The 8,796-nt window shown below is 47.7% G+C and overlaps 1 protein-coding gene across 4 annotated transcripts in view; it reads left to right on the top strand.

Annotated features, from left to right (window-relative positions):
- Positions 1-2,023: 2,023 nt before the first annotated feature.
- Positions 2,024-8,796, top strand: part of RAB11FIP3 (RAB11 family interacting protein 3) — a 79,513-nt gene continuing 72,740 nt past the window's right edge. The window contains exon 1 of one of the 4 annotated variants that reach the window (XM_030872332.2): positions 2,024-3,067. In XM_030872332.2, coding sequence (XP_030728192.2) covers positions 2,024-3,067 — 1,044 coding nt within the window. The remainder of the gene's footprint in view (positions 3,068-8,796) is intronic. The other 3 variants (XM_070043741.1, XM_060285484.2, XM_030872333.3) reach the window with 3 other exon arrangements.

Here is an 8,796-nt window from a genome sequence, read left to right as displayed (position 1 = left end):
CTTCATTTTCCCATCTTTCTCCGTAGGTCAGAGGTCACCAGGGAAGAGGGATCAAGGAGACCCATTTGCTTGAGAGTTCCAAAAGATAAGTGTTTAACCCAGGTACCTTTCAAAAAGAAAGACTCACAGAGGGAGGTTTTCACAGACATTCACTCAGACTCAAAAGCCAACAGATGTGAGCTGTACCCCACCCTCTCCCTTCCTCTTCTGGGTACCTGTTACATGGCTAAATTAAAATGTGCACGGGGTGGGCATGGAGGAGCAGGTTAAAATGGCAGCAGGGGCTGCTTCCCTTGAGCTGATTCATTTCATCCTGAATGTTAGAGATCAAAAATGTCTAAAGGGAGGACTTCCCTGGTGGAGCAGTGGTTGAGAGTCCACCTGCCAATGCAGGGGACACAGGTTTGCTCTCTGGTCTGGGAAGATCCCACCTGCAATGGAGCAGCTAAGCCCATGCACCACAACTACTGAGCCTCCACTCTAGAGCCAGTGAGCCACAGCTACTGAAGCCTACATGCCTAGAGCCTGTGCTCCGCAACGAGAAGCCACCGCAATAAGAAGCCCGCGCACCGTAACGAAGAGTAGCCTCCGCTTGCCGCAACTAGAGAAAGCCCGTGCGCAGCAACGAAGACCCAACACAGCCAACAATAAATAAATAAATAAATAAATTCATATATTAAAAAAAATGTCTACAGGGGATGCTTGAGGTCCAAACGCCCAGTCCAAGTGCCCAGGAACTTGTTACCTTTAATATTTCAGGAACAGAGTTTCTTGAAGTGGTCTAAGCAGGTAGGTGCATGCTTTCCATGCTGGGGTTCTGTTTGGGTGCATCAGCCAGCCAAGGAATGCAGATTTTTCATGAATTGGCACAGTAGCAGTAGGAGTGCTGCTTCCTCGGGGCACAGCCCTCGCCTCATTTGGTTTTACCTCCTCCACATTAATACCCTTATTTAGAAAGGTTGACACATCACTGTAACTACCTCTGAAAACTGTATCTGGTCAAAGGCACCAGTCCAATTTCAGATTCTTGCCAAACTGGAGATAATTTATTTTCTTTGAATGCAGTATCTTCCTCATGAAAGCATACAGCTCTTATAAGAAATTGAGAATATAGTTTTAGGGTTGCGGGGCGGTATTCCTTTGCCCTTCTTTTCCCTAATGCCAACCTCACAAAATCTGGTGCCATGTGCCCTGGGATTTTGTCATGGGAGATGAATCAGTTAATTAACACACTGCTCCTCACAGTACACTTGGAAACAGGTTCAGTTTCCTTTGGTTCTTGCCAAAGATGCTTATGAACATACCTAGTGCTGGTGCTTTCCCCGATACATCTCATTACAGGCTCTAAATGAAGACTGTAATGTTAAGTGCACCTCGCCTGAGGCCTGGCAGCTCACCGGCTCCTATCCAGCATGTCTCCGCTTTCATGCCTGCTTCAAGGTGCCCATGTTGCTGCCTGGCACCCTGTGTCCCCACTGACGATAGTGACATCTAGAGAAACACATGTCAGTTGTCAAAGACAGCCGCAGTGCTTGGGAGGCTTGACCGTACACTGGTGATGAACACTGGATATCCTACGGGAAATAAAGCACTTGTCATAGATTTTAAAAAAGGTATCAGTGTTTGGCCACGCGTTCCTTCGGTCACAAGTGATGGACCTCATTTTCAGGGCCCTTCCACACGCAGGCGGGGGCTGCTGCTCTTGCTGCCGCAGGTCAACGCCTGGGCTTTTCCGCGCGACGGGCGACTGCGGAGGGTGCCACTTGCACTTTCCCCGCCCCATTAGAATCGTGTTCGTTGCTTATCAATTTGTGGGAGCGCTTTACACTTTCAGGACTCAGTCCATCCGTCCAGTGCGTGGGTCGATGACGTCAAGCCCGGGCCCACAGCCTCCCGCTCCCACCTCTCGCTCCCAAACATCGGTACACTGCGAGGGACCGAAAACCCCAAACCACGCAGCCGCACCGGCGCCTGCCTTTATAATAAGGCGGCGAGGGGCGGGGCCAGCGTGCAGCGCGACGTGATGACGTCAGGCCGAGCGGGGGGCGGGGCGAGGGCGGTGGCGTGCGCTCCGGTACCTCGGGTGCTTTCTCGTCGTCCGCCTAGGCTGCGTCCCCCTCAGCGTACACCTCCGCGTCGTCCTCCTCATCAGGGTCTTCTTCCTCCTCCTCCTCCTCAGGGTCTCCTTCTCGGCGTCCCCCTCCTCGGCGTCCTCTCCCCGCTCTCACCCTCGACTTCCCTCGGCCGCCCGCCGCCGCCATGGGCCCGCGCCCGCCGCGCCGCCGGGCCGAGGACAGCTGAGGCGCGGCGCGAAGATGGGCGAGGGCGAAGCAGGGCCCGAGCGCCAGCCCGAGCAGTCCGGGCGCCCCGCGCGCGCCCGCCCGCGCCGCCGCGGGGATGCCCGCGCCCGCCGCCGCGCCCTGAGCGCCTTTGTCTGCCGCCCGCGCCGCCCGCCGCACCACTGGCCTCGCGGGCCCGCGCCGCGGCTGGGGTCGCGCCCATGAAGATGGACCCGAGCTGGCCGGCCTCCCCAGCGGGCGGCCCGGGCCCAGACCCAGAGCCCGGTGGGCCCGGAGCGCCCGCCGCCCCCGCCCCGCGCCCTGGGCTCGGCCCGCAGGACCTCGCGGCCGGCGCGGATGCTGGGCGAGCTCCGGGGCGGGAGCGGCAGCCGCAGCGCTCGAGCCGGGACTCCGACCCCGACCCGCCGCTGCCGGAACTCGGCCCGCTCTTTTCCTGGATGACGGAGCAGGAGGGTGACGGCCCCCCGCACAGCGCGTCTGGCCGCGCGCAGGACTTCAGCCGCAGCCATCACCTGAGGGGCGAGGTCGACTTCTTTCCTTCCTTCGCGTCCCCCGCGGTGGGCGAGCCGGCCCTGGAGCTGGGTCCCGGGGACCCGGACCGGCCCTCGGACTTTAGCCAGACCTGCCCCCTAACAAGCGAGCCCGCGGGGTGTCCGGAGGACGGCCCCCGCCTCCGAGCCGTATTCGATGCCCTGGACGGGGATGGGGACGGCTTCGTCCGCATCGAAGACTTCGTCCAGTTCGCCACCGTCTATGGGGCAGAACAGGTAACTCGCAGCGTGGCAGACGGGCCCCGCGCGGTGTTCGCGGAGTGCCGGTTACGCGTTCTCTTTTGATTCAGTTCTTCTACTCTCACCTCTGGTTGAATTTCGCTGAAGCACCTCTTCCCCCTTTAAAGAGGTTCTATTCCCGGGAGTCAGTTTCTTTCCCTGCCATCCCAAGCCACACAAGCTTATCTCTCCTAAATTGAGAGATGCTCCTGGCGTGGGGACATGCCCCTAGGCTGCCGAATAAAAGTGCCCCGTGGATGGAGAAGTGCCAGCGGTTCCCCCAACTGAGGGCCCAGGTCTGGTTTGGCTGAAGTAATTCACTTCTTTGGTCTGCAAAGGACAGGCTGCACTTGGATGCTTAAGATCATGTTAATCTATTTTGAGCGCAGTTACTTTACTGTGTGTGTTTGGCTTATGTTTTAGGTAGATTCGTTGTTGGGGAAACAGTGAACGTGAAAAACGGTCATTTCCATACCTTTTGCGCGGAAGGGAAAGGGATGAACCCCAGAGGGACGGGAATGAGCCTAAGAGCACAGCGGTGAATACAAACTCGAGCAGAACTCCATCAGGGCCATCTCCACTCTTGTAGGACAGGTGAGGTGCTGGACAGGTGACGGGAATGCACAGGGCAATGGCAGGAGTCCTGTGCAGCTCCCAGGGCTGCGGCTGCTCTGGGAGAAGGTGGGCCTCAAGATCCACGTCTTCCTCCATCTCAGCACTTACGAAAGTTTATGTGGAGACAGCAGCAGGGCTGTGTATGTTCTGCTGTTAACCCAAATAGACATCAAATAGGTTACTGGTGTTCATTTTTAAATATTTTACTTAGTAGTGGGAAATCACAAAAGGTTGATCTGCTAGTTTCTGTATTTTATTGACTTTTCATACATGTGGGTATTTGTTAAGTGGGTGTTCAGGTACATATGCATGTTTAAGCCAAGAGGTAAAATTGACATCCTGCTATTTAGAGTGTCTGCCATAACATTAAGAACCTTTATAAAGGATCTGTGTGCCCCCAGAGTATTCACAGTGTCCATTGAGCTGTCATGTAAAGAACTGGGTCGTCCTGAGTCAGGGCTCCTTGTTGAGTTTTCAGCGTGGGCATGTCCCTGTGGGGCATCCTGAATGTTGGCGTCTAGGTCAGTGTGAGCTCCTGTTTAGCTCTGGGTTGAAGACATTGCTCAGGACAGGTCTTCCATCTCAGTGTAATGGGCAGAGAGAGAGATACGTGACTGACAGTTTCCTGTATGGTTAGTATGGATTGTGATTGCTGGTCTAAGTTTTATTTATTTATTTTTTTAATAAATTTTAAAATATTTTATTTATTTATTTTTGGCTGCTTTGGGTCTTTGTTGCTGCACGCGGGCTTTCTCTAGTTGTGGTGAGCGGGGGCTACTCTTCGTTGCAGTGTGCATGCTTCTCATTGCGGTGGCTTCTCTTGTTGGGGAGCACGGGCTCTAGGCACGTGGGTTTCAGTAGTTGTGGCACGTGGGCTCAGCAGTTGTGGCTCGTGGGCTCTAGAGCACAGGTTCAGTAGTTGTGGCGCACAGGGTTAGTTGCTCCACAGTGTGTGGGATCTTCCCGGACCAGGGATTGAACCTGTGTCCCCTGAATTGGCAGGTGGATTCTTAACCACTGCGCCACCAGGGAAGTCCTGGTCTAAGTTTTTTTATGCTTTTCCTTCTTGTCCCTCGGCTGGAGAGCACCTTGGGTATCCTTGGTTGTTTCTCATTAGTGTGATGTGTCTTCTCTGCAAACATTCCCTTCCTCATTACACCAATCAAGAATGTTAGGAAAGTGGCACATTTGTTCTTCTTTACCATAATCTGACTCTTAATAGAGTGCCTTATAGCTTATATGAGGCTCATTTATGTTTTCACTGGATCATCAACCTTTCTCTGAGGTAGTAGGAGGCAGAAGGGATTCATCCCACTTTACAGGTAAGAAACTAGAGGCCCAAAAAGGTTAAGTTACTTTCCAAGGCCTCACAGATTGTCAATGCAATAACAGGGACTACACCTAGGTCTTCTGGGCTCATAATGTTTAGGTGGCTCTCAACTTCCTAGGTTTGGCGCCCCTAAATAATCCCATAAAGTTTCATCTTATTGACTTAATAAAACCATTTTCATTTGAGAACCACCTTTTGTTGTATCATTCTTAGTGATCACAGTGGGAAAAAATTGGGGTTGTTATTTGGGGCTGAGCTTTTTCTAAATACAAAGTAGAAATGAGTCAACATTCTTTGTTCTGGTAGCCCCTGGTGGAATTTTAAATTTGGGGGTAAGGCCAGGATGACTCAGGATTTGGTGGGGATGGGCAAGTGAGGGAGATCTCTTGTGACGTTGCCCCTTCTGTCTGCTGTCCCAGACTTCTCAGGAAGAAGCAGTGTTGGATGTGATCTAAGTACCAGACTTGCGCAGGTTTCCTGGGATGGTGGAGGAGAGCTCTTGTTTTGAAGCAGATAATTAACAGTGTAGCAAAAGGTTAATTTTTGTGTCTGTGTAAGGTTTGCTAGCCTTTATTATGACTCAGTCTTGCTTTTCCAAGTCCAATGTCAGAATACATTATAGAGGAGCAAAGAGAAGAAATATTCCTTGATAGTGAAATAATTTAGAGAAAAGTGAAGAATTATACCTCATGATAAATATTTTTAATTTTTTAAAATGAAAAGTATTGAACATACATAAGAGTAGAGAGCATAGTTTAGTGAAACACTCTACCTGCCCCCAAGCCATTGCAGTTTCCCAAAGTCTTGGTTCATTTGTGAACTCCCTACTCCCCACCCCCAGATTACTTTTGAAGCACATACCTGACATATCATTTCACCCATAAATATTTCAGTATGTATCTCTAAAAGATAAGAATTCTTTTTTAAACATTTATGATTTTTTTTTAACTGTAGGAACAGTTTGGATAAGCTGGATAACAGCAATAAAGACCATAAGTTGCTGTACTTTCCACCTTGAGATTTCAAAATAGTGAGTTCATGAGTCTCTTAGGCTGGTCACATTACTGTCCTTGATGATCGCAACTCAATTATCTTGATTATTGTCAAATTTTCAAAGGTAGCACTTCCAGTATCTTTTAAGTAATCTGTTTATGAAGGAAGTGTTTTAAATTATTTAAGTGGATTATCTGAATTTTTAATAGAAGCAGTTCCCATTCATAATACAGATGGCTTTTGTGTCCCTCTTTCTTTAGCAATGTCATGGTGTGTTTGGCTCTCATTACCTCATCTGGTGATAGATCAGGTGTGGTGTAATAGAACACAGTGTTGGCAGGAATTGAAAGGGGAAAGAAGACTACAGCGGAGCTCTCTGGTTGTATTTTCTTGACCAGGAATTTATAGTCAGATGTGCCCAGGCACTAGTTCTGAAGTTGCAATAGGTTATCTTTAAGGCCTTGACTGTCTATGAAGATTCCTCGTTGACGTGACCCCTTTGTACTGAGAGGACTGATGCTTTTGTAGTCATCACCAACTTATCATAAAGCAGAAATTGTAAAATAAACTGTGAGAGTATTGTGAGAAGGATTCATTTCTTTTGGTGTTATTTTTCAAAGGAATTAATTATAATTGTAAAGGTTATTTTCACAGTATAGCACTCACTTAAGCATTTACATTTTAACAGTCACGGGTCCTTTCCAGAAAGCCCTGCACGTTGGAGCCGTGAATGCCCTTCAGTAACCTTGTGGGCCCTGTCCATCCTCCTCAGCACTTGCAAAAGGAGGCTGCTGGAGGAGGTGTCAATGCAGAGAAGGTCTCCCTGCTTTTCATTCCTTTCCATTCCTCTGCTGGTGGGCAGTTGGAACTCCCTGGGGACGTTTGGCCACACCTTTTAGTTGCTTCAGTTTCCTTTACAGTTTCTGTCCTAGTCTTGGGTTTGCGTGTGTGTGTGTGTGTGTGTGTGTGTGAGAGAGAGAGAGAGAGAGAGAGAGAATGAGTGTGCGTGCGGGAGCAGGTGCACGTGAGAGCTGGTAGTGTGTGTGTGTCTGGGTCTGTGTGTCGGAGGAATTGCTAAAAGGCAGATGACGTTCCTTTCTGTGCTTGGATCCCAGGCAATTTTGTTAGTGTCTTAAAAAATGTCTTTTTCATAGTATAAAAGTAACGCATGCTTATTATTTTTAAAAACTGGAAAATACAGAGTTATAAAATATAAAACAAAAAATGACCAATAATCCCACTATCACAAGAAAAACAGCATTAGCATTTTTGTGCATTTCCTTCCAGACTTTTTTGTATACACACACACATAACTGTATAGAAGTACACAATTGAGGTCGTATTGGGTAGAAGCTAAATTATTTTTATAGATGTTTATTGTTTATTTTCTATTATTATTTTTAAATGTTTATTTATTTATTTGACTCTTCCTGGTCTTAGTTGCGGCATGGGGGACCTTCGTTGTGGCACGTGGGTTCTTTTAGTTGCAGTGTGCAGAATCTTTAGTTGCAGCATGCGAACTGTTAGTTGCGGCATGTGGGATCTAGTTCCCTGCCCAGGGATCAAACCCAGGCCCCCTGCATTGGGAGCACGGAGTCTTAGCCGTTGGAACACCAGGGAAGTCCCAGATGTTCATTGTTTAAAAAAATAGAAGTAACACCAGTAAGCAAAATATAAAAATAAGAATCACCTATAATCCACCATCCAGAGATAACTATTTAAGTATTTAATGTGTAAATTAAAATATATGTAATAATGCTTCATTGTCCAAAAATGGTATAATTCCATGTCTGTTGTTTTGAACCTGCTTTTTGACCTGTTTTTTAAAATTGAAGATCTCAGATGTATACATTCGTCCCTCTGTATGGAGGGTAGGATTGGTTTCAGGACTTAGCCCCCTTGGATACCAAAATCCATGGATGCTCTAGTTGCTTATACATAATGGTGTGATATTTGCATATAACCTATATACATCCTCCCATATACTTTATTATTTTTTGTTCTATAATATTTTTTATTGAAATATTGTTGATTTACAATGTTCTGTTGATTTTTTTGGTTTTATCATTTTTTCCTCCTATATGCTTTAAATCATCTGTTTTACTTGTAATATTTAATACAATGTAAATGCTGCATAAACAGTTGTAAATACAGTGTGAATGTTAGGTAAATAGTTGACAGCAGGTGGCAAGTTCAAGTTTTGCTTTTTGGAATTTTCTGGAATTTCTTTCCCCCAATTTTTTTGGCCACTCTGCACAGCATGTGGGATCTTAGGTCCCCGACCAGGGGTTGAACCCATACCCCCTGCAGTGGAAGTGTGGGGCATTAATTTAACTTCCCTGGACCACCAGGGAAGTCCCCCCAGCCCCAGCCCCCAAAATGTTTTTGATCCTTGGTTGAATCTGTGGATGTGGAACCCACAGATACGGAGGGCCAGCTGTACTTTAATGGAAGCCTAAGGCTTACTTGTCTTCAGGGAGATTCAGAGTCATGTGGGATTATTCCAGTGTAGGATCTAACATTTAGGAAGAATTAAATTCCATGTGGACTACACAGATCACATTGTAAAGGGCACCAAGTTAGGGGTTGCTTCCTTTTCAAACACTTGTTTCGTTTAAATTCTGGGCACAGGGTCTAAACATTAATTATAATAAAAATATCAGACAAAAGGGTTAGGCACCCACTGAAGACTGTTTAGGTGGCCATTGAAAGTACTTTTATGATAACTGCAACGTCTCCAGTGTAGCCTAGATTATCACTTCTGATATAAGTGAATAGTCATATATAA

The sequence above is a fragment of the Globicephala melas genome, chromosome 15, assembly GCF_963455315.2.
Source record: "Globicephala melas chromosome 15, mGloMel1.2, whole genome shotgun sequence".
Lineage (NCBI taxonomy): Eukaryota > Metazoa > Chordata > Mammalia > Artiodactyla > Delphinidae > Globicephala > Globicephala melas.
Note: the sequence above shows the minus strand (reverse complement) of the source record. Positions and strands in the feature narration are given on the sequence as shown.